The sequence below is a fragment of the Artemia franciscana genome, chromosome 4, assembly GCF_032884065.1.
Source record: "Artemia franciscana chromosome 4, ASM3288406v1, whole genome shotgun sequence".
In the NCBI taxonomy this organism is placed as follows: Eukaryota; Metazoa; Arthropoda; class Branchiopoda; order Anostraca; family Artemiidae; genus Artemia; species Artemia franciscana.
In genome coordinates this window covers 6,066,859-6,093,520 of record NC_088866.1, presented here as the reverse complement: position 1 = coordinate 6,093,520, position 26,662 = coordinate 6,066,859, and the positions used below count along the sequence as shown (strand labels likewise).

At 35.1% G+C, this 26,662-nt stretch overlaps 1 protein-coding gene across 1 annotated transcript in view; it reads right to left on the bottom strand.

Moving 5' to 3' along the window:
- The window catches only part of LOC136025912 (SWI/SNF-related matrix-associated actin-dependent regulator of chromatin subfamily B member 1-A-like), a 48,055-nt gene that overhangs the window by 10,962 nt on the left and 10,431 nt on the right, over positions 1-26,662 (bottom strand). Inside the window, exons 4-6 of the mRNA XM_065701976.1 lie at positions 18,291-18,431; positions 15,434-15,561; positions 12,320-12,492 (exon numbers count right to left, since the gene is read on the bottom strand). Of these exons, the coding sequence (XP_065558048.1) occupies positions 12,320-12,492; positions 15,434-15,561; positions 18,291-18,431 (442 nt within the window). The remainder of the gene's footprint in view (positions 1-12,319; positions 12,493-15,433; positions 15,562-18,290; positions 18,432-26,662) is intronic.

The window sequence follows — 26,662 nt, the reverse complement described above, 5'->3', positions numbered from 1 at the left end:
ATATATATATATATATATATATATATATATATATATATATATATATATATATATATATATATATATATATATATATATATATATATATATATATATATATATATATATATATATATATATATATATATATATATATATAGATATAAATACCTCATTTCTTTCGTTTAGATATTTCGTAATAAGTATTTTCCTTCCATTTTTTTCCCTGTTGATTAAAGTTGCCAGATAAGGAAATGAGCTCGGTATCACCTTTACTTGCATTACTTTTGGCTCATCACTCATCAATTGCCTTCTGTTCAAGGCTTCCACTATCCCCGATAATATCTGTGTCTCCCCCCAAAAATTGCTTGGGTCTAAGGGAGGCCAAAGACTTAATTCCGGCCCTGTGTTGACCAGCTTTCTTTGAGGTGATAACTTACTTATTACAGTAAAAATATTTGTAGCAGTATAAAAGATTTCATTCATATTCGTACCAGAATACCGAAACCAAAAAATTTCTCAATCTTTTTTTTATCTATATGTAAATGTACAGATCTCTAATAATGTGGCAAAGAGGAGTTATAATAGTGGTTTTAGGCCTCATAATCTGGAGGGGGAGGAATGCCATAGAAGTGTAAAAACATGAAATAAAAGCAATTTAACGTCAGAAGCCAGAAAAGGGGGGGGGGGGGTATCTACCCCCTACCCAGATCTAGAATCGCTACAGAGGAACTGGCAAGGGGTATTTCAATGCCATAATTCTATTTTAACCCCAACTCATTTTCAAAAGGCGACAAAAAATCTTTTATAACATTGACACTTGTGTACTTCGTAAGGAGGCAACCATAGGCAGTAGTACTACATTTTATGCTCCAGCCACACAAAAGTCACAAAAATACGAGTCTTATGAATGATCAAAGTGGGGGGGATTTAGCGGTTTTGAACCCCCCCCCCCCTACCCGAAATTTTGTCTCACTCATAATAATAAACAACAAAGAGAGATAAAACTCTACAAAAAGAAAACTTCAAAACGAGACGACGGCCTGTAGAGAGGAAAGACTAAAAAAACGCGGATATTTCGCCTGTATTCAAACAAGGCATCCTCAGCACAAGATAAAAAATTGAAAGAAAACTAATTAAAAAACATTAAAACATTAATCTAAAAACTAATATTCTTTTAATTTTTTATTTTTTGCTGAGGACGCCTTGTTTGGATACAGGCGAAATACCCGCGTTGTTTTAGTCTTTCCTCTCTACTGGCCGTCGTCTCGTTTGAAGTTTTCTTTTTGTAGAGTTTTATCTCTCTTTGTTGTTTATTGTCATGTCTGGCCAGTTCGGCTTAAGAACTTTCACTCACTCGTAAAAACGTACTAAAATGCTAAAAACTAATTTTTGCTGTATTTTTTAAAAGTTTTTGTACCCCCCTACCCCTAAAAAAAGAAAAAAAATCCTAGATACATCCTTGTGAATAAAATGTGGTTTGAAAAGCTTGTAACACTCATTTGCTTCCAACTATTCTTGAAACTAATTAACAATTTACTCATCGAGAAGAGTTTTATTCATAACTCATATCATGGTTTTAGCACAACGTATATATAACAAGAGCTAAGAGCTAATATGGCACTTGTGACGAGGCGAGAAGAGCTAAGAGCCAAGAGATCGTATGGTATGAGCTCTAACAAAATTCTATGAATCAATAGATTGATTTAAAAAGGAAAATAAGAGGCTTAATGCCGGTCAGGATTTAAAATAAGAGCTCTGAGTCACGATGTCCTTCTAAATATCAAAATTCATTAAGATCCGATCACCCACTCGTAAGTTATAAATACCTAATTTTTTCTAATTTTTCCTCTCCCTTTAGCCCCCCAGATGGTCGAATCTGGGAAAATGACTTTATCAAGTCAAATTGTGCAGCTCCCTGACACGCCTATCAATTTTCATCGTCCTAGCACGTCCAGAAGCACCAAACTCGCCAAATCACTGAACCCCTCCCCTCAACTCCCCCAAAGAGAGCGAATCCAGTACGATTCTGTCAATCACGTATCAAGGACATTTGTTTATTCTATCCACCAAGCTTCATCCCGATTCCTACACTCCAAGTGTTTTCCCAAGATTTCCCCCTCCAACTCCCCCCAATGTCAAACGATCTGGTCGGGATTTGAAATAAGAGCTCTGAGACATGAATTCTTTCTAAAAATCAAATTTCATTAAGATCTGATCATCTATTCGTAAGATAAAAATACCCCAATTTTCACGTTTTCCAAGAATTCCAAGAACTTGTGTGTTTTTTCCAAGAACTTGTGTTTATTTTTCCCACCAAGTTTCATCCCGATCCCTCCACTCTAAGTGTTTTCCAAGTTTTAAGTTTCTCCCTCCCAACTCCCCCCCCCAATGTCACCAGATCCGGTCGGGATTTAAAATAAGAGCTCTAAGACACGATGTCCTTCTAAACATCAAGTTTCATTGACATCCGATTACCCGTTCGTAAGTTAAAAATACCTCATTTTTTCTAATTTTTCAGAATTAACCCCCCCCCCCAACTACCCCAAAGAGAGCGGATCCGTTCCGATTATGTCAATCATGTATCTGGGACTTGTGCTTATTTTTCCCATCAAGTTTCATCCCGATCCCTCCACTCTAAGTGTTTTCTGACTTTATCAAGTCAAATTGTGCAGCTCCGTGACACGCCTATCAATTTTCATCGTCCTAGCACGTCCAGAAGCACGAGACTCGCCAAATCACTGAACCCCTCCCCCCAACTCCCCCAAAGAGAGCGAATCCAGTACGATTCTGTCAATCACGTATCAAGGACATTTGTTTATTCTATCCACCAAGCTTCATCCCGATTCCTACACTCCAAGTGTTTTCCCAAGATTTCCCCCTCCAACTCCCCCCAATGTCAAACGATCTGGTCGGGATTTGAAATAAGAGCTCTGAGACATGAATTCTTTCTAAAAATCAAATTTCATTAAGATCTGATCATCTATTCGTAAGATAAAAATACCCCAATTTTCACGTTTTCCAAGAATTCCAAGAACTTGTGTGTTTTTTCCAAGAACTTGTGTTTATTTTTCCCACCAAGTTTCATCCCGATCCCTCCACTCTCAGTGTTTTCCAAGTCTTAAGTTTCTCCCTCCCAACTCCCCCCCCCCAATGTCACCAGATCCGGTCGGGATTTAAAATAAGAGCTCCAAGACACGATGTCCTTCTAAACATCAAGTTTCATTGACATCCGATTACCCGTTCGTAAGTTAAAAATACCTCATTTTTTCTAATTTTTCAGAATTAACCCCCCAAACTACCCCAAAGACAGCGGATCCATTCCAATTATGTCAATCATGTATCTGGGACTTGTGCTTATTTTTCCCATCAAGTTTCATCCAGGTCCCTCCACTCTAAGTGTTTTCCAAGATTTTAGGTTTCCCTTCTCCAACTCCCCCCTGAGAAACAATATCATTCCAAACATCAAATTTCATTAAGATCCCATCACCCATTCATAAGTTAAAAATACTTCATTTTTTCTATTTTTTCCGAATTAACCGGCCCCCCACTCCCCCCCCAGATGGTCAAATTGGGAAAATGACTATTTTAAATTTAAGCTGGTCCCGTCCCTGATACGCCTGCCAAATTTCATCGTCCTAGCTTACCTGGAAGTGCCTAAAGTAGCAAAACCGGGACCGACAGACAGACAGACCGACAGAATTGGCGATTGCTATATGTCACTTGGTTAATACCAAGTGCCATAAAAAAGCAGATGTACCATATTAGCAAGATACACATTCTTATACAAACAGATTTTGGCTACAAGTGGTTCTGAATCTACTGCATTGCAAGATTTATGTTCAATCTTTTTTATATATTTCATGAATTCTACTTAAACCATCTTTTAAAATTCTTTCCAAATTCTTTATTATCTTCATTTTCTTCCCTGTTCTTAAAATAGGCCCTATCTTTTCTTCTTCTTGAATTCACGCGTTCTTCACCATTTCAACGGCTTTGCGCTATGTCAAAGCTGTGCTATAAATCAAATGGTTTTTCCCCGTTATGCACCCTTCGAAGCATATTCAAATGCCCATTTTAAGAGAACTTTTCTTGCACATAGAAAGAAAATGCAAAAAAAGTTTCTCTGAAATTTGGGTCTTTGATAAAAAGCTTACAATTCAACTTAGAAAATAAGGCCTAAGTGTATATTTTATATTCAAACGGTGTTCTTCCTGCATTCACAATTTTCTATGGTTGTCTTAAGTCTCTCAATTAATTGCTTTCTTGTGGAAAGTCAATCAATCTCTGTCAAATATCATCAATTATTCTGTCAAATTCCATCAAATTCTATCAAATGTCTGATATATTCAGTATATACCATTTGATGCACACCCAAATACCTATTTTGAGAAAAGCTTTCAAGCATATAGCAATAAAATGCAAGAAAAGCTTTTCTCAATAAAGGGTAGTTGAGAAATAGCCTAGAATTCAACTTTGAAGAATAGCATGTCTTGCAAATTTCACTTTCATTTTGCTTTCAAACTTTCTAATTTTGCTTTCAAATTTGTCTTTTCATAGTCTGTAAGTAAACTGGAAACAAGAATGAGTGAGATCGTCAAAAAGGATAGTGCGGCTACAGTGCCTATGTTTGCTGATGATACTTATTTAGTGGTGGTCGCAAAGTCAAAGACGTTGCTCCTAGAGAGTGAAAGAGAACCGCTAAATGAAGTTTCAACATGGCTGAGAGTGAATCAGCTATAGGTGAACCCCACTAAGAGCACTTTTCTCATATTTTCGAGGACATCGAAATATTCTCCGTGGATACAGCATATAACATATGAAGATGGTATGCTTCTTCCTCAAAAGGTAGTAAAGTATCCTGGCAATTATAGATGAGAATCTTGGTTTCCAATCCCACATTGAAAGTTTATCCCAGATTTTATCTCGTGATTTAAGGATGTTCATAAACTTAAATATATGTTTCCAACTAGTATACTTAGGCTTCTCTTTTTTTTGTTAATCCATCTTCATATTCTGTATTGTTCTTCTGTATGCTTGGGTGAATTTTCTTCAATTGTTAATCCTGTGCGAATTATTCAAAATAAGTCAATTAGAGTACTATCAGAAAAATTAGAAAAAGAATTGGTTCAAGTTTATAGGGATCTTAGGATATTGCCGGCGGCGCGTCATCATCCTTTATATATATTAGCGTTTAGGTTTAAGTGCAATGTGAGCCAGCTGCCGGAGTGTTTTAACGGTTGGTTTTATAGCCGACGGAATATATTTCACCAAAATACTAGGAGTAAGAATGATTATTATACTCCACCTTAACTGAAAATTTTAAGGATTTTAAAGGAAAATTGAAATAAAAATTATTAAACAGGTATGAATTTTAGTTTTGTTTGTTTTGGAGGAGATTTGATTTAAATTAAGATGCAATTTTTTGTTGGTAGGTGAGTGTGACCCCACAGCATAGATAATATAGTTGCTGCCCATGATTGTTGCTGCTCATTGTATGATTATTATTTTTGCTTTCTTTCTTTCTTTCTTTTCTCTCTTTTTTCTTTCTTTCTTATTATAGTTTATTTAAAAGATGTTACATGTAGGCTATGTTTTTATCTGATTCAGCCCACATCAATCGTTTGGTTTTGGGTGAATCATACTGATTTTTGTATGTAAATTGACGTTAAAGATAAATAAATATATCAATATCAATACATATATTCAAATAGTTTTCCTCCTGGATGCATCTTTGATGTGGCAGGGTTGCCACCCCAATTGATAGATCACTATTTCTAGTGATTTTTACATTGACTAAGAAAATCAGTAAATCAGCACAAAAATTACTAGATTATTCAAAAAATTCAACCAAAATTTAATAGAATATAGTGATTATTTCGCCGGGTGGCAAACCCTGCCTGTAGAACAACATAGGGAACGATTTAATTTTAATCAGTTTAAAAACTAGAGATAAAACAGATCAAGCTGCTCAAGAGCCATTGATAGTGCACATGGCGTCAAACAGGCGTATCAGTACCTGGGTCTATTTTTAGGGACAGTTGGCAGGCATGTCACAAAAAATTGCAGCAGCGGCAATCAAACCGCAGAACCAATATTGCCAAGCAAAGTGTGCCAGTGCTGATGTTGAGGGAAAAGACAATCTCTAATACCTGGAAGAAGGCATGCTTAACCATGCCGAAGGACAAAAGGGAAAAAAGGACCAGGTTATGCTTCCTGGTAGTAGGCCGAAAGCAACCTTAACCATGCTGAGCGAAGAGAAAGGAAAAGGACCAGTCCTGAGCAGTTCTGCCGGTGGTAAGTCCAACCAGTGTGCCCAACACAATTTTGATTCCGTGATGCTCGTACTACAGAACAAGCTTTAATTGTTTATCAGGTGATGTAAACTCAGCGCATGATTTTGAGCAGAAAATTTTTGCTATTTTCATTTCAAAGTGTCAATTTTAAAGAATATGCCAACTGGCCTCGCCTTCTTAGAATGTTCCCTATTACAGCGATTTCAGTGCATCTGGATTGATCATAATCTGTCATCAAAGCCGCTTATAAACGCACCCAATTATAGCACAAGCAATTTCTTTTGGGTCATCTACTAGTCACATAATCGCTTAACATAGCGCCTGCCAGGTTTACGGGCTGAGGCATAATTCAAAAAAGTTATTTACTGTTTTATAAAGTAGAATTGAGAGAAAGAGTCAAACTTTAGCGTAAAGAGCGGGACGTTGAGGAGGGAACAGCCCTTTTCATGCACGGAGTAATTTCTGTTCGTTTTAAGTTTTAATGTCACTCCTTACTTTCAGTTAAAAAACTCGTTTTTTTTAATTTAATTATTAGTAGACGCTGGGAGCATTGAACACGTCAAAAGTAGAATAGATAAGGCTCAGGGTGCTTTTTCACAGTTAAAAAGTAAACATGACTCTCTAGCATGGACGCTCCGAAACGCAGATGAAGATTTGCTAGACGTTTCCCCGAGAAATCGCCTACGGATTGTTCTGGGTACCCGGCTGACTGACCGTATTTCAAACAGTAGGCTGTACGACAAATGTGGTTCAATCCTACTTTCTAGGGCTATAATGAATGAAAGGCCGACACGGCTAGGGCACTCTGGGGATGAAGGATGACAGAATGCCGAAGACCGTCTTCTTCGGCCAACCGTCTAGGGCTAAACGGAGAGAAGGCTAGCTGTGTTTGCCTCAGGTGGCTTGGTGCTGCGATGAGTTGTTAGTAGTAGTAGTAGTATTTTTATACTCCTTTTATTTGATTTGTCTATGACTCAATCTTCAGAGTGAATATTGGGCATCTGAATGGATTGGAACATTTTCCATTCACGTAAGATTGCTGAGGTTAGAGCACATTTCGTTGAAACCTTGTTGGATTCGCCTTCTACTCATAATCCAAATTAAAAAAAAATAGTATAAATGAACAATTAGTCTTACATGCACTACATAAAGATCATTCCAGGATTATTACTAAAGCGGATAAAGGCTATACTGTTGTTGTATTGGATTCAGATGATACGGACAAAAAAGTCAGAAAAATTTTAAATGATCCTAACATATACGAACAATTAGCTACTGATCCTACAGAAAAATTTGTCCAGCAAGTCCGAAAAGAGCTTTCTTATCTAAAAGGAAAAGGTGAAATCAGAGATCAATTGTACAAGAGGTTTTACCCACGCGGGTGCAAGTCTCCTCGTTTTTATGGTTTTCCTAAAATTCATAATCCAGGTAATCCACTTCGACCCATTGTTTCCTCATTTAATTCTCCTACAGCAAAAATAGAATTTTTTTTTCATCAGTTGTATTTCGCCCACTAATTCAGGCTCAAAATCCTATATAAAAAATTCCGCTGATTTTGTTTCCATGTTAAAGAAAATTTCGGTTAAATCAAATACAAGAATGGGCAGTTTTGACGCATATTCAATGTATACCAATTGTTACCCTAAAACCGAATCGATTTTGGAACATAAACTCATTTCTAACCAATCTACATTTTCGAATCAGACACTTCTTTCACTTACAGCCTTTTGTAGTAGAACTTCCTTTTACTTCCATTATAAAGACATTTTTTATAGATAGAAATATGGGCTTCCAATGGGCGCCACCACTTTCACCAATAGTCGCTGATATCTTCATGGAAAACCTTGAAGAAAGGGTTATTTTGCGAAGTTTTTGTGCGCCGGGATTTTGGGTTCGTTTTAAAGATAATATTTTTTATTTGTAGGATCATGGTGACGAATCTCTAAAGTCTTTCCTTCAATTACTTAACTCCTTGGATCCAAAACTTAAATTTACTCAGGAATCAGAGGTAGAAAGGCGTCTTCCTTTCTTAGATGCCCTGGTTCATCAAATTGATACATGCTTCGAGTTTGGAGTCTATAGAAAATCCACACATAGTGACCGTTACTTAACTTATTTCTCTAGTCCTTCACCTGCTGTGAAAAGAGGAGAGATCACTTCTCTAGTTGACAGAGCATTGGAAGTTTGTACTCCAAGTTTCCTGGATTCAGATCTTGGCCACCTGAGAGATATTTTATTTGGGAAGGGTTATCCAATTAGTTAAATAAATTCTGTAATTGCAAAACGTATGAAAAATTATCAGATAGTGACATAGTAAACGCAAATCAAAGGGCAAATTTAGTTTAGCTTGGTCTCCCGTACGTTAAAGGGGTTTCAAACCACATTTCTAAAAATCTAAGGAAAAACAATATTTACACTTACTATAGACCGAGAAAAACTATCAGTTCCCGAATCTACTAAGATTAAGACCCTATCCCGATAAGTGAAAACTCTGGTGTCTACAGAGTTCCTTGCTCTTTTAGTCTTTGGTACATCGGAAAAACTGATCAACAATTTACGGATAGATTAACTCAGCACTCTAGGTCAATTAATGACACCCTTAGAAAGCGGAAAAAAACAGAAAATTATAACTCTGCCTTTCAGAACACATATTTAATAATCCAAACCATACTCTTTTATTTAACCAAGCTAACCTAATTTCGCATGACAAAGGTATTCTCCAGTACTACAGAGAAGCTGTTGAAATTTATAAATACCAGCATTTAGGTCTAGCTTTGAACAGAGATTCAGGTGATTTAAGAATAAACGAGTCGTATTTCGGTTTTCTCAAAAGAGAAGGAGATCCTTTAGTAATCCCTGAAATAAACCTTGAACCACTTCCCCAATCACATAATCAAATACGTCGTCAACCCCTTAGGTTTCAAAGGGTATCTGCAAGAAATACAATGGTTAAAATGAGAAACCAGGGGACCTAGTTCTCCAATTCATTTAATTGCTGGTTTGTTTGTTTGAGTGAATGAATTTTTCTTTTATTTCTCAGTTGTTCATTAGTATCCGCCGATGGCAGTTCACATTTGTTTGGATTTTGTGTAAATCTCGGATATTGGCAAATAACTCACTTTATTACTGTTAGGTATTTGATTTTAATTATTATAAATTTTGGTCTTTTATTGAATTTTATATATCTTAAATTGTTGGCTGTTTTTTTTCATTGGTTTTTAATTGTTTTTTTTTTGTACTTTCTGCGTTTTTTTGCTTTTTTCTTGATTATATTATTTTGTTCGCGCTGAAGAAGAGAGGCGGTTGTTCTCGAAATATTCACTTTCTGTATTTTCCTCAGTATTTTCGTTTGGTCTTTAAAAAACCCCATTTTTGATCGTTTTCTTTCTTTATGTTATGGCAGGCCAATATGGTATAAGAAATTAATGTATAATACCCGTCTAAGTCTAATACGTATAATACCCGCCAAGTGATAGTCTTCGTGACTCTATATATTATTATTTACGTTTCAATATTAGAAGCAGCAATTGCCAAATTATTTTTAAGGTATATTTCCTGCTAGGTCCAATTGCCATATGTATAATACCCGCCGCAGTGATAGTCTCAGTAATTCCATATATTAATATTTATGTTTAAATATTAGAAACAGCAATTGCCAAGTTATTTTTAAGGTATATTTCCTGCTAGGTCCACTTGCTATACGTATAATACCTGCCTAAGTGATAGTCTCAGTAATTCTATATATTAATATTTATGTTTAAATATTAGAAACAGCAATTACTAAATTGTTTTTCACGTGCTTTTCCTGCTAGGTCCATTGTCCACACGTAAAATACCCGTGAAGTGATAGTCTCCGTAATTCTATATATTAGTATTTATGTTTAAATAGTACAAACAGCAATTGCACAATTGTTTTTCTGGTGCGGGTCCTGCTAGATAAACCTCCCATACGTATAATACCCGCCAAAGTGATAGTCTCAGTAATTCCATATATTACTATTTATGTTTAAATATTAGAAACAGCAATTGCCAAATTGTTTTAAAGGTATATTTCCTGCTAGATCCACCTTCCATACGTATAATACCCGCCAAGTGATAGTCTCCATAATTCTATATATTACTATTTGTGTTTCAATATTAGAAACAGCAATTGCCAAATTGTTTTTCAGGTATATTTCCTGTTAGGTCTACTTCCCATACGTATGATACCCGCCACAAGTGAAAGTCACAGTAATTCTATGTTAATATTTATGTTTAAATATTAGAAACAACAATTGCCAAATTGTTTTAAGGTATATTTCCTGATAGGTCCACTTGTCATATGCATAATACCCACCAAAGTGATAGTCTCAGTAATTCTATATATTAATATTTATGTTTAAATATTAGAAACAGTTATTGCTATATTGTTTTTCATGTGGATTTCCGGCTAGGTCCACTTTCCACATGTATAATACCCGCCACACTGATAGTCTCCGTAATTCTCTACATTAATATTTATGTTTAAATATTAGAAACAGCAATTGCTAAATTGCTTTTCATGTATATTTCCTGCTAGGTCCACTTTCCGCACGTATAATACCCGCAAAAGTGATAGTCACCGTAATTCTCTCTATTAATATTTATCTTTAACTAGCTGTTGGGGTGGCGCTTCGCGCCACCCCAACACCTAGTTGGTGGGGCGCTTCGCACCCCCCAAGCCCCCCCGCGCGCGTAAGTCGTTACGCGCCATTGTAGTTGTGTCCCTGTGCCCCACCTGTGAATAGAGATAGATACATATATATATATATGTTTTTAACTACGTAAAACATGCGAATATACAACATTCTTCGCTGTCCCATTGTCTATGCATATAAATAGATTGTCAGGTTTACTGACTCTTGAACATGCAACATATAATTGTCCATGGGAAAAACAATCCGTATTCAGATCTATACCTCATTATTCTAATGATGTGTCCCTGTCGTCATTTATATTCCCTGTGTCCCGGTCGTCATTTGTGTCCCGGTGTCCCAGTTTGTAATTTCTCTTTGAGTGTCCCGGTCGTCATTTATATTCCCTGTGTCCCGGTCGTCATTTGTGTCCCGGTCTGTAATTTCTATTCGAACAATCCCTGTGTCCCGGTCGTCATTTATATATCCCGCCTGTGCCCCTGGCGTCCCCGTTGTAGTTGTGTCCCTGTGTCCCGGTCGTAATTTGTGTCCGGGTGTCCCAGTCTGTAATTTCTCTTTGAGGTTCCCGGTCGTCATTTATATTCCCTGTGTCCCGGTCGTCATTTGTGTCCCGGTGTCCCAGTATGTAATTTCATCAGTTGACAAACATGACGTTAGTCAACACACAAACATGACGTCACTCGACACACACACACACAGACAATTTATTTTTATATATATAGATTATTAGAAACAACAATTGCTAAATTATTTTTCATGTGCATTTCCAGCTAGGTCCATGTCCCACTCGTATAATACCCACCAAAGTGATAGTCTCCGTAATTTTCTATATTAATATTTATGTTTACATATTAGAAACAGCAATTGCTAAATGGTTTTTCATGTTTATTTCCGACTAGGTCCACTTTCCCCACCTATAATAACCGCCAAAGTGATAATCTTCGTAATTCTATATATTAATATTTATGTTTAAATATTAGTGGCTACTATGCCACTGAAAAATGTACCACTAGTGGCAAAAATATGCTATAATGCCACTTAACATATGAATATATCAGTAGCTCAATTTCGCTAAAATTGAGAGTTCGACTGCCTTTAAGTGTCTTACTCTCTTTCTTCCTTGATGTGTAGATTTTTTTTCCTTTGACCTTACAGCTTATTCATCCATCTATTAAAAAAATTTCTTAGCTTATCACTAGTGTTATCTTTGTTTTATTTTAAGCAGCTTCTGTTACTTGTTAGTATTTTCCCTATCACATTATATTACTAATATTATCACAACTGACGTCATTACACATTACACCAATGAGATCACCGCCATCTGTGTATTATTGCTTATTATATCAATAAGAATGCAATTGACCCAATTACCTTGATGGTCACTCGCTGATCCATGGCTCCTTCCATGAGATTTTGCGTGTCGGCACCAAAAGTTTCAACTTGATGTCGGATAGAGGCTGCAATCGCGGGAATGAAATGTTGAGGATTCAGATCCAAGTCATCACATAAAACCTCAGCGTACATTTCTGGCGTAATAATTATCTCTAAAAAGAAAGCAAATAGGCTTTCTAAGTTAGAAGTCGAAAAACTAAATTAGAAGTCATAAATGGACTTCTTTTCCTGGGAAGGAAGAAGCCTATTGTAAAAAAAAAGAAAAAAGAAGCGAGATAATTTAACTACGAAGTGCACAGAAATTCAAGGCAGTTTAAAGTGTCAGGAGTTGGGCACAAATTACCCCATCCCTTCGACACTAAATACATCAAAACCTATTAATCATAAATAAAAAAAAAGTGCCTATCTAATTTACGTGCCCTAGATTAAATACAATTTTAACAAAATTTAAACTCATTTACATTAAGAAAATTTCTACATATTGTAGAATGGCTTCTTATTTAACTGCTCCCCCTCCCAATACCTGTCCGTGTAATAAATTCATACGAATATACAGAGGGCATACAATGTATTTTTTAGTGCTTGGGGGGGATTTGTCGTTTTTCAATTATTTTCAAGACAAAATAAGAAATACTATGTTCAATGAACAAATACGGAATAATTAGTCCTGAACTTACACCTGCTTAATAGGCAGCTACTTCAAAAATCCAGCTTACCTAAAGAACTACCTCAATTGAAGAAAGAAAACCGGTTTTTGCTACACGGGAGGTAGCAAAGTGATTCCAGCTTGCTGCTAAAAATTATTATTATTTTTTTAGGAGATGTCAGATTGAGACTCCAACTGGAAGGGCCACGATATTAAACACAAAAATGGAAGCTTTAATAGTTTTCAACTGATAGACCCCATCCAGATTCTGTACAACTTAGGCCAGATAAGACTGGCTTATCAAAGTCAAGACCCCTTCAAAAACCAATACTCTGTTATTGGAGGTTACCGTAGAAACAAGCTCAACAGCGTGTTAGTTCAATGCAGTGAAAACAGCCTATATTTTTGCTAGTGATGAATGAAACCCTTTGCGTGGGGTTTCTAGAGTGTGCAGAACAAATTATGCAGCACATACAGACAATGGCAAGGAATCATTTGCAGCATCCTTCTGCATCTTCTTTATTCCATTTTTTTTCCATTTTTGTAAAAGGAATATATGCTTTCAATCGGTATACTTGTTAAGAATAAAAAAAAATATTTACCAAAAATAATAAAATATTTAGTTATATCAACTTAAGCTATATAATATATAAGCTATACAGTAAAATATAATAGTCGAAATCAACTTGAGCTGGTTAAAAATTCAGCAAGAAAGGTAAGGACGACTCAAGATATGCATAGGAACCTTCTAGGAAAAAAAAAACAAAAAAAAAACAACAACAAATAAACACGCATCCGTGACCTGTCTTGTGGCAAAAAAAAAATGCAAAATTCCACATTTTTGTAGATGGGAGCTTCAAACGTCCACTATAGGGTTCTCTCATAGGCTGAACATGATGGCGTGATTTTCGTTAAGATTCTATGACTTTTAAGGGGTGTTTCCCTCTGTTTTCTAAAATAAGGCAACTAAATCTAAACTAAATGAAACTTATATATTTACAATCAGCATTAAAATGCGATTCTTTTGAAGTAACTATTGTTATAAAAATTCCGTTTTTAGAGTTTCGGTTACAATTGAGCCGGGTCGCTCCTTACTACAGTTCGTTACCATGAACTGTTTGAAAGCTGTTTAAACTTTCAAACACCAGTAGACAATCAAGACGTACGTCCTGAATCTCCAAATATATGCCATTCTCCCTTCTGGGTTCAGTTGACGCTGTTTTAATCTTTGGTTTTCCTTCTTTTTAAATTCTTAAAGATTCTAAATTAAAAAATTTAAATCTAATAAAAAAATTAAATTTATACAGAATGATCTCAGATAAATTTGTTCTTTCTTATCAAGAGAAATTTAATAAGCTGGCAAGTTAATATAATTAATATAAAATTCAAATAACATATTAATATATATATTAAAAGAATTAAAATATATTAATACAAAAATTCAAATTTAACAAATTTAAAATTAAAAGTTCCTTTTTTCTCAGCATACAGATTCTGACCCTTCTTCTTTAGGAAATGCAGCTGTATTTACTGTATTTACTAATTTACTGTATTTACTAATTTACTATTTACTGTATTTACTTGCAGCTGTATTTACTAGACGACGATTAAAAACTCAATCAAATGTTGCCATGCTACGTAGTAGCTATTGTGACGTAACTTTACTACTATAGTAAAAACTGCTGATTAATTTCAATATTTATAATATCAATGAGTATTTAAAATTGGTAAATAAGGTAATCAAATATAATTGTTCGATAACATGTTGGTAGTCTTTACTCTTCTCACTTTTGCTCCACCAACGTAAACCTACAATATATGATGTTGCAGGTATAACCTACTGACAAGTTAAAAACATGTATACAAGATTCCCTTTTTGCAGTTCAGTTTTTAATTGTACTTGGTAGCTCGGTTTTAATTATATGTTTTGGAGTAGCTCTTTGGATCCCAGGAACTGGACAATCAAGGTATATACTTCGAGTTCAGTACCCTTTGTGCAGGTTATTTCAGCCAGGCTTTTAATTGATGGTTAAATTTTGTGGTGTTTTTAAGCACTTTAACAATTTACTGTATAAGGCTTTAATTTTAAGTGAAGATTTATTCTTCTTCTTAGTTGGATAAGTATGCAGACATTTTCACATAATCTCCTCCCCAGAATTCCGATCCCTGCAATGTCTTGCTATAGCTACGTTCGATCTCTGGGTTCGGTACTACCAAGAAGCGATCAATCCCACTGCCCCACAACAGAGCGACAAAATTCATTTGACGAATTTTTGCTGTTGTTATTGTTGGTTTTTGTCTCTGAATACATAATATTAACATCCAAATACAAATGCAGTAAATAACATTGAATTCTTAATGAACTTCTTTAATCAACTTTTTAATTGACTTAATTAACATTTACGACCTTTCCTCTTTTAGGCATGTGATTACTCTGCGAGACTTACCATTTTTGTTCCATGTTAAAGTGTCGCGAAGTTTCTGCCCTTCTAATTCCATATCCAGCCTTATAGGAACTAGTACCTCTTCTTGATTGGCGTTTTCATAAATCTGCGACGGATCTAAATCATCATAGCTGCAAAGAAAACAATCACACTAAATATTTGAAACATTCGAAAAGTTTTTTTTTTTTAAATTAAATGTATGCTAGTATATAATGTATATATATATATATATATATATATATATATATATATATATATATATATATATAAAGCATTATTTCCAATAAGAGTATTCAAGGAATTTAAAACAATAAACTTTACATTAAAAAGCCAAGACGGACATACATTATTACGAATGAAGAAGTCAAACTTAAAAATAAAAAAAAATTAAGACAAATAAAATAAAAATGCAACTTAAAAAGACCAACACTAAATCGAAATTATGTCAAGTTGAAAATACAAACGAATTCCCGAAGCACGGTAGGGCTGCTGCTCACAAAACCCCCGCCAAGTCAGAAAACGGTATTTTAAACTTTACTAGATATTCCACTTTCCGAAAAAGTATTTTTATTATTTTAAAGGAAAAGTTGAGCCTAGCAAATTAAATATCCGGAGATTGTCAGGAATTGATATCTGAGGTAAAGCCTGAATTTTAATCAAGTGATTCAGCTACTGTCTTTACAATATCAAAGCAGTACTTATCGATATTTTTCCACTAAATAATTCTTGTATTTAAAACTAATATCTATAATGAAGATTATTTTTCAGTTGTTCATTATGTGGACTTGTCAATCTGTCCTCTGATTGGCTTGATTGTATTATTAACCATCAAATTTATAGCCATATTTTTTGATACGTCATTGGATAACGGCTTACTCATTCACTTTGAATGAGTTTAACAATACCATTTATGAGGAGTAAGGAGTTATTAAAAATTCATTTTACTTTGAAATAAAAAGGCATCTCCAATGTCACCGTCACATGTCTAATTCGTATGCCTTTTTACATTTACCAATCTTCAGCTCTCTAAATCCTTAGTTATACCCTTATATACCCCTTATATATACTCTAATTATACCCTTTCTCCAACCTCTTTGGCACAAAAAAGTATTAAAGACTTTAAAATGCACCAAAATGACCCAAATTTTTTTCTGTCGAACATTAAATATTTTCGTGGACACCAATTTGAACAGGTTCAGATTAACAGTTATTTCGGGAACTATTCTCCGTGACTAGGCCGCATCCAGAGGGGGGAGGTTAAGCAGTTTGAACTTCCATCCCTGAAACACTGGCATGACTCGGAAAATATAACAAAAATGCATATAAACAAATCTTAATTTTATTTACTTTTTTGTTAAAAAAATGACTAGTTACCCTATAAAAAAACGTGAAAAACAAAAAAAATGTTTACCCAACAGCTACATTACAATGTTACAATTTTTTAAATTTTATTAAGAGTTACACTTACTGGAAAAAATATACTTATTATATTTAATATACAACTATTATATTCTAAAGTTGAGTTTGTGAATGAAACCACCAGAAATGAATTCTCTGCATTCACTGCTGCTGCCCAGAAAATGACTACAGGATCATTACTTAGGGCCAGACGGGGGCCTTTGAGGAGGGTCGTGGTTGAAAGCTTTACTTTAGGCCATAAAATCACCTAAACGATAATCTTTGCACGATATTTCCAGCACTCTGTTCCCAATAGGGGTATATTATAATAGGGATTATCGACAATGAAAAGACCGTACTTCAACCTAACAGCGAAACAAAATGGAACTAAATCAAGCTATAACAGACAAAACTATTATGAATGAAGAAACAAAACTTTAAATGAACAAAATTACAATGAATAAAGGACGAACGTATGGATATGGCCCCATAACAAAGAGACTTATTGAAAAATCCATCAAACCAACACACCACAAACCAAAAGAAACGAACTATAACAACTAAACTAACAAAGAAAACAAAGCAGAAATACAAAATTACAAAAAGAAAAAATTGTGGATAAAGTCACTGAATGAACAGAGGACCATTTGAATAAATCAACTTTTCTATTGTACTTCGCTATCCGTCTATCAACAGCAACATCAGAATCAGCGGCATTGAACTTAGCAGTGACTAGCATATTCCTGTACCAGGGAGGCAGATGAAGAAAATATTTCACAAAATGAAAATACACTGATCGAAGTTTCTTCTTCAGTGAGAGGTTTCCAGAAGGGAATAGCATGCGGTATATGAAGAAGAGCGACAGCGTTGTAAAGGCTTGCTAGATGTATCCGGTTGAATTAGAATTTGCACGACCGATAGATGTTGAAAATGTAAGACGCTCATATTCTTCATCTAAGTTGGTCGAGGTAAAGTTTTAGGGTGTGGCAGATTGACAAACCTAAGATGGGTGATCGACGGGGTGGACAGAAGTAAAACCAAGAGTTATGGCAGGAACACAGGAATCAGTTTTCAAATTAAATAGGATGACATCCAATTTTGACGAGTTGAATTCAAGTTCAATTGCCATTCAGCGTCGAGGATTTCAAAAATACACTGCAAGGTTCGGCCAAAGTTCAGGATATCCAAACGGCAGCAGGCATGCTACATATACTCCAAGGCTTCGTCAGTGCTTTATGTGCTACAGATAAAGCAAGAACTAAATTCTAAGTAAGTTATCTGATAACTAGTTTTTTGTTTATATTTTCTCACTCTTTTCCCGTTTATGAAATCTTCCGGATGCGAAGCCCAAGCATTCGAACATTCATTAGCATTTACATAAAACTTATTTTCGTGTATTAATAAGAAGTTTTACTCGTTGCTATACATTAATTTTAATTGCTATTTTTAGACGAAAGCTTACCAAAATGGATAGGTGCGAAGACGCTTTCCAACCCTGTTTCGATTGATGGGCGAAGCTTGCGGTACTGCATCCAAGTGTGAGCTACTCGGCATACTTGGTACCCAGGCGGCGGCGGCACCCGACTTCCGGGTTTTAATATCTCTAGAAGAAAATAATATTAATTTGTCTTTTTTTTGCAAAGTAAAAAGTTTATTTATGAAGGTCAAGCTATTACAAAAAAGTAACCTAGTTAAAAAAAAGGAATCAAGTTGTTTACAAAGATAAATTGTACACATTAACTTCGAGAATCATGAATCATTCCTTTTTGCACCTGTACTGCAGAATTTTTTTCTTCTGTTTTTAGGAATAAACTTCACGTTGTAGAAAATAAAAGAGTCGAATGTTACCCTGACAATCAGGCAAATACATAGAAGTTTTTTCGGAAGGAGGAGCAGGTGGGGAGGGAGTCAGAAAAGCATAAACAAGATTTTTAAGAATATAAAAAGCACGGGGGTAAACGCAAATATCTTGGTATATCGAGAAGAGCATACGCCCAAATAACCCCCATATGTGAATTACTGACCCCCATTTATGAATTCCTGACGTATATACTCTTCATTGCATTACTTATTTTCATTTTTGCATAAGCTAAGATACACTGGCCTTTAAAACAAAAATCAAAATTGACTCGTTTGTAATTGGACGTGCCAAGGCCGTGAATATGGCAACAAAAAGTAAGCAAGAAAAAGATGAATAAATAAATCAAGGTAATTGATTTGGTAATTAATTACTAAAACAATTACTTAATTAAGACACAAACTAATATGTAGTGTAATTACAGTTTCCAGACGTAGAAAGCTATACTACTCATAAAAACAGCTCACTACAGCACTAAGCTACCTATGGCCAACACTGCTTTATACACTTCTCTTCCACCCGAATTTATTTAAGGTCTCACTCTCTACCCCTTCCAACGAAATTTCAGCTTCCATTAGATCTTTTCATATGACCTATTCCTACCCCATCTAGGAATAACCGTCTTTTTTTAGCCATAAATGGATAGTCAAAAACCACAATAGTTGGTAATCTATCATCTTACAAACGTAATATTAAATAAAAAAAAGTTTTTTCAATTGAAAGTAAGGAGTAACATTAAAAATTAAAAGAACAAAAATTATTACGTATGCGAGAGATTCGCCCCATAGTCAATACCTCGCTCTTTACGCTAAAGTTCGAATTTTGTTCCAATTCTTTAAAAATTCTCCCTATATCACAAAGACCGTTTAATTAAAATAAATAGCTCTTTTGAAAGTACCAAAAACTACAGCGTAAAGAGCGAGGCATTTACTATGGGGCGAACTCCCTCATATACGCATTAATCTTTGTTTGTTTTAAGTTTTAGTGTTGCTCTTTACTTTCAATCGAAAAAACTTCTTTTCTTTATTTAATTTCTGATCGTTTCTTAAATAATACCGGGGAAAAGTCCCTTCCCCCATGGAAAGCTCTTCCCACGTAACCTCCCTTGAAAACGTATGTATACTTCCCAATAACCAACACTATATGTAAACAATGGACAAAGTTCATAACTTATGCTGAACAAAATGGTCATCTCAAAATTTTGATCGGGTGACTTTCGAAAAAAATAAGCGTGGAAGGGGGCCTGATTGCCATCCGATTTTTTGATCACTTTAAAAAGAGCACTAGAACTTTAAGTTTGCGGTTGAATGAGCCCTCTCACGATATTCTAAGACCACTGAGTGGATGAGATCACCCTTGAAAAAAAAAACAACAAATAAAAACAAATAAACACACATCCATGATCTCTCTTTTGGCAAGAAAAAACACAAAACTATGCAATTTTGCAGATAGCAGCTTGTAATCTCTACAGTAGGGTTCTCTGACATGCTGAATCTGAAAGCGTGATTTCCATTAAGATTCTATGACTTTCAGGGAATGTTCCCCCCTTTCTTCGAAAATAAAGCCAATCTTCTCAGGCTCGTAACTTTTGATGAGTAAGACTAAACTTGAAGAAACTTACATATTTGAAATCAGCATAAAATTCAATTCTTTTGATGTATTTATCGGTATCAAAATTCTGTTTTTAGAGTTTCGGTTCCTACTGAGCCGGGTCGATCCTTACTTACAGTTCATTGCCACGAACTGTTTGACGTATCTTAGCCGTCTTAACTTCTCTTTCAATATCAACCCACATTTCTTGCGCAACTTATATTTTATATACGGTCGGTAAAATGAGTGACTAAAACTATTCAGACAATTGTTTTTTTATATGCGGTCGGTCAAACGAGTACCGACAACTAAACTTTTAACAATGTTTGACAATTATATTTTATATGCGGTTGGTCAAATGAGTGCCTAATACTAAGCTTTGACAATTATTTTTGATATGCGGTCGGTCAAACAAATACCTAAAAGTACACTTTGACAACCCTTAGACAATTATTTTTCATATGCGGTCGGTCAACTGAGTACCTAATACTAAGCTTTGACAAATATGTTTTATATGCAGTCGGTCAACTGAGTACCTAATACTTCGCTTTGACAATTATTTTTGATATGCGGTCGGTCAACTGAGTACCTAATACTTCGCTTTGACAATTATTTTTGATATGCGGTTGGTCAACTGAGCACCTAATACTTCGCTTTGACAATTATTTTTGATATGCGGTCGGTCAAACGAATACCTAGAAGTACACTTTGACAATCCTTAGACAACTATTTTTTTATAAGCGGTCGGTCAACTGAGTACCTAATACTTCGCTTTGATAATTATTTTTGATATGCGGTCGGTCAAACGAATACCTAAAAGTACACTTTGACAATCCTTAGACAATTATTGTGTTGCGAGAGCAACACTTTGGTTTTGTCCCGTTTTTTTTTTTTTTCCTATGCCGCCGATCTCAGCTTATTCCTGGAAACTGGTAAGGGTCTAACCTGTGCGGTTTTTACGGAAAGTGTGGACCTCAGGCCGGATTGATGAATATGACATTACATTTTGGAAAGCTCCGTAGAACTCTTGCCTGGGGCCAAAAAGGATGGTTTTTGCTTGTCCTCGAGCCAGAGCCTATGGTGTGCGAAGTGAAGTGGAGTTATATAGCCTATGTCAGAGAGGAGTATCTGAGGTTGTGCAGCCAAGCTTTCGTTTCATCAAACCATGTTTCTGCTTTCGAGTGGAAAGCTCCGTTCTAGCAGGCAAGCAGGCAGGCACCAGTTTTAAATTGAAGATGGACTAAAATCTATAAGTGTTAAATATATGCGGTAGTTCCCCGGCCCCACAGCCAATATATCTTCTTTGAGTGATAAATAGAAAAATGTACAGAAACAAAAAAGTGCGATTTTCCCACGGGTCCGAAAGTGCTGCCATCTATTGTTTCTAGCCATTTCTGTTCGTGATTTCAGCTGACTCTACCATTCTTTTTTTTCTACTTGGGATTGCAATAGAGAAATGGTATCAGATATACCTCTTAAACTTTAAAAGTTCTCTCATTGCTAAAGAAATTAGAGCTTATCCTTTGCTCCTTTCTAAGTGGTGGTGTTAGAAAGTTGGCCTCCGGCAAAAAAGCCAACTTTTGAACTAAGACAGATAGAATTTTTTTTTCAATGACAATCGATAGACCTTGATGAGCTGATCAAAGTATATGTCATCCATTTTTTGTTACAAAAATTCCTTCATGACATACACCAGTTTGAAAGTTTCAAGGGGTTGACAACTTCAGTGGTAAGGTACACACTTGAACCAAAAATAGGCCGATACCAATTGTGAGATATGTAGGGGACTTCCAAGCAACAGTGGATTATTAGCTTATAATCATCTTTGGCAATGAGGGGTTTGCAACTTTTGCTGATTGGTGTACCTATTATCTGTTTCTGGTGTAATTGATGGTAAGAACAACTTGGTTCCCGATTGTAAGACATGTAGGGGAGTTGTAAGTAATAATCGGCTGTTAGGCTACAATGACTTCAGCGACAAGGGGTTTGGAACTTTTGCTAGTTGGTGTACCCATTATTTGTTTCCGGTGAACTTGGATGTATATCCCAGGAGAGGGACTTGTGAGTAAGAATCGGTTGCTAGAGGAGGCTCACGAGGGGCTACAAATTTGTGCAAATTGGTACACATCTATGGAATCAGGGACCCATAAATTTCCTGTAATGACTCGCCATCCAGGATCGCTTATTATTGGATGGCGAGTCATTACAGGAAATTTATGGGTCCCTGATGGTATTTTGATCCTGAAAAGTTACAGATAGCTTTATAATACCAACTAGATTACATAAGATAATGTTCCAAGTTTCCATCCGTCACGATGTCTACGATTGAAAAGGATAAAGTTCAACTGGCTGCAAACTCAATTTAGTCCCTTTTTCCGATATTCTTTTGCTGTTGTTTTTTCAACGCTGAAGAATTTGATCATGTGATTACTGATTGTGTTCTTCTTTGAATATGCCGTTTTGAAAGCTTTGATAGTTTTGACAACTTCAGCATTTAACCGATAGCGAAGAAACAAAACCAAAGTGTTGCTCTCGCAACACTTTAATCGGCAAAGCCGGACAAAGGTTGCCGCAACACTTCACGTTGCCCAGGCAACGTAGGTCTAGTTTTTATATGCGGTCGGTCAACTGAGTACCTAATACTTCGCTTTGACAATTATTTTTGATATGCGGTCGGTCAACTGAGTACCTAATACTTCGCTTTGACAATTATTTTTGATATGCGGTCGGTCAACTGAGTACCTAATACTTCGCTTTGACAATTATTTTTGATATGCGGTCGGTCAACAGAGTACCTAATACTTCGCTTTGACAATTATTTTTGATATGCGGTCGGTCAAACGAATACCTAAAAGTACACTTTGACAATCCTTAGACAATTATTTTTTATATGCGGTCGGTCAACTGAGTACCTAATACTTCGCTTTGATCATTATTTTTGATATGCGGTCGGTCAAACGAATACCTAAAAGTACACTTTGACAATCTTAGACAATTATTTTTTATATGCGGTCGGTCAACTGAGTACCTAATACTTCGCTTTGACAATTATTTTTGATATGCGGTCGGTCAAATGAATACCTAAAAGAACACTTTGACAATCCTTAGACAATTATTTTTTATATGCGGTCGGTCAACTGAGTACCTAATACTTCGCTTTGATAATTATTTTTGATATGCGGTCGGTCAAACGAATACCTAAAAGTACACTTTGACAATCTTAGACAATTATTTTTTATATGCGGTCGGTCGGTCAACTGAGTACCTAATACTTCGCTTTGACAATTATTTTTGATATGCGGTCGGTCAAACGAATACCTAAAAGAACACTTTGACAATCCTTAGACAATTATTTTTTATATGCGGTCGGTCAACTGAGTACCTAATACTTCGCTTTGACAATTATTCTTGATATGCGGCTGGTCAAACGATTACTTAGCACTACACTTTGACAATCCTTCGACAATTATTTTTGATATGCGGTCGGTCAAATGAGTACCTAAAACTATGCTTTTACAATTATTTTTGGTATCCGGTTGATCAAACGAGTATCTAAAACTACACTTTGACAATTTATTTTTGATATGCAGTCGGTCAAATGAGTGACTAATACTACACTTCGACAATTATTTATGATATTCGGTTGGTCAAATGAGTACCTAAAACTAAACTTTGACGATCCTTTGATAATTATTTTTAATGTGCGGTTGGTCAAACGTTTACCTAACACTACACTTTGACAATCCTTTGACAATTATTTTTGATATGTGGTCGGTCAAGTGAGTACCTAAAACTATGCTCTGACAATTATTTTTGGTTTCCGGTTGATGAAACGAGTATGTGAAACTACACTTTAACAATCGTTTGACAATTATTTCTGATGTGTGATCGATCAAATGAATACCTAATACTTCGCTTTGACAGTTGTTTTTTATATCCGGTTGTTCAAACAAGAACCTAAAACTACACTTTGACAATTATTTTTTATACATGGTCGGTCAAAGGTATCCTAAAACTACGCTTTGACAAGTCTGGAATGCAATTAGTAAATATTTCTCAACATTTCGAAGCCCTCAAATTTCAAAGCAATGCCAGCCCATTGTCATTACCATTGCTTCCGTTATTCTAATTTTAGTTCACACACTTATCTTCCAATTCTTCCAAACTTTTTCTCAAATGCAAAAAAAAAAAAAAAAAAAAAAAAAAAAAAAAAAAAAAAAAAAAAAAAAAAAAAAAAAAAAAACTACAACTCGGCTATTCTACCTTGTACATTTAACTAGTAATACTACTCAGGTAAGTAAATTCGCTTGATCAATAGTCTCTCTGTCAAACATTGTCTCTTAATGCTCATTAATTCTTAGCCTAAACCTTTTGATAGCACAGTAGTTTGACGCTAAGCTTTGTAATACAAATCCTTGGGTTCGATTCCAGCTTCTGCAGGATTGGTTCAAATAAAAAGTCTATTCGACATTATATGTGCCATCAATGGCTGTGGAGAATCTTTTTCCTTGCTGTAGTATTTCTACTCAAATAATTTCTTAGAACATACTGCTTTTCTATTTACGAAAAATTAAGACAGAAAAATGGTCTTTATTTCAATAAAGCAATGGAACAAAAACGAAATAGAAAACAACACAAAACATTAGTAAAAAAAATGAATATTTCGGCTCCCAGTCCAGGTGCGTTTCTCAACAGAAGGAAAAACTTTAAATAAGAAGGAAACAGAGTTTTTTTAAACAATTGCATCTAAAAAAAATAACAAACTAACACACAGGAGAAAGAAAGATAAAAAAAAAAAAAAAAACACAACTAAAAAACCAAACAAACAAACACAACCTCACATTCTTAACACTTCTAGAACTGCTGTCACAAATGTAATTTGTATTTATTTGTTTTGTTTTTTAGTTGTGTTCTTTTTTTATCTTTCTTTCTCCTGTGTGTTAGTTTGTTATTTTTTTTAGATGCAATTGTTTAAAAAAATTCTTTTTCCTTCTTATTTAAAGTTTTTTCCTTCTGTTGAGAAACACACCTGGACTGGGAGCCGAAATATTCCTTTTTTTACTAATGTTTTCTGTTGTTTTCTATTTCGTTTTCGTTCCATTGCTTTATTGAAATAAAGACTTTTATTGAAATAAATTTGTATTTATTTGTTTTGTTTTTTAGTTGTGTTCTTTTTTTTCTCTTCTTTTCTATCGTTTGTTTAGTTTTTGGTTTTTTTAATGGTTCTATTTTAAATCGAACTATCTCCCATTACCTGCAGGTACCCATTAACTGGGTACCAGCTCCCAATAGAGCCGGTACCCAGCTCTAAATGGGCACCTGGAAAATGTAGAAGAAAAAAAACAGGAAGCATCGGATGATCTGCTCCCAATTACGCATTGCACTCCCGACCGAAGGCATCGAACCAGGAGATCGGTACCTCCGCAAGGCGGACCATTGATCAGCATGCGAAAAAAATTAAGTGAGTTAAGTATAGTTTTAAAAACTGTTTTTTCTTCTTTAAAGTTGTTTTATTTTCGTTGAGAAAGGCTCCCAGACACGGAGCCGAAATATTCAGACTTTTTTTTTATTAATCAATGTTTGGTTGTTGTTTTTTTATTTCGTTTTTTGTTCCACTATTATATTTAAATAAACCCATTTTTCTTGCTTAATTTTTAGTATTCCTACTCTATGTGACTTAATCTTCTTAACATTAATTTTTAATCTTATTTTTGAAACCTGAACTCTTAGAACCTTGAAAATCCGTTTGTGTCGCTAAAAGCTCATTCCCAATAAGATTTTACTAATACCAAAATTTAGCTAGCACTAGCTTGAACCAATCAGATTTTTTTGTATAGTTTTCTGACTGAATGATTTCAATCAGAAAATTGCATCATAAATTCTAACTGGGTCTAGTTAGCCCTTGCTGAATCTCGGTATTAGCAAAGTCTAATTCGGAATGGGCTTTAACATTTTTATCTAGGACACTCAAATCCTCAGGATAATTTAAATTTTGGAAAGTTTTACCTTCTCATTTTATATTATTTTAACATTTTCATCTAGGACACTCAAAACCTCAGGGTAATCTGCCTTGAAAGCTTTACCTTCTCATTTTATATAATTTTCATCTTGGACACTCAAATCATCAGAGTAATCTAAGTCTTGAAAAGTTTTACCTTCTCATTTTATACCATTTTAACAGTTTTATCTATGGCACTTAAGGGTAGTCTGTCTTGGAAAGTCTTACCTTCTCATTTTTTTTTACCTTCCATAGTCTTTGCCATGTTCTTAGGAGGAAGTTCACTAAAAAACTGATATTATCGAAGACAAAACACTCCCTAGCTTCTGATTCTACATCAAAGCAACTACTAACGACCTTTCCTACCTTACCAGCCACGATATTATTC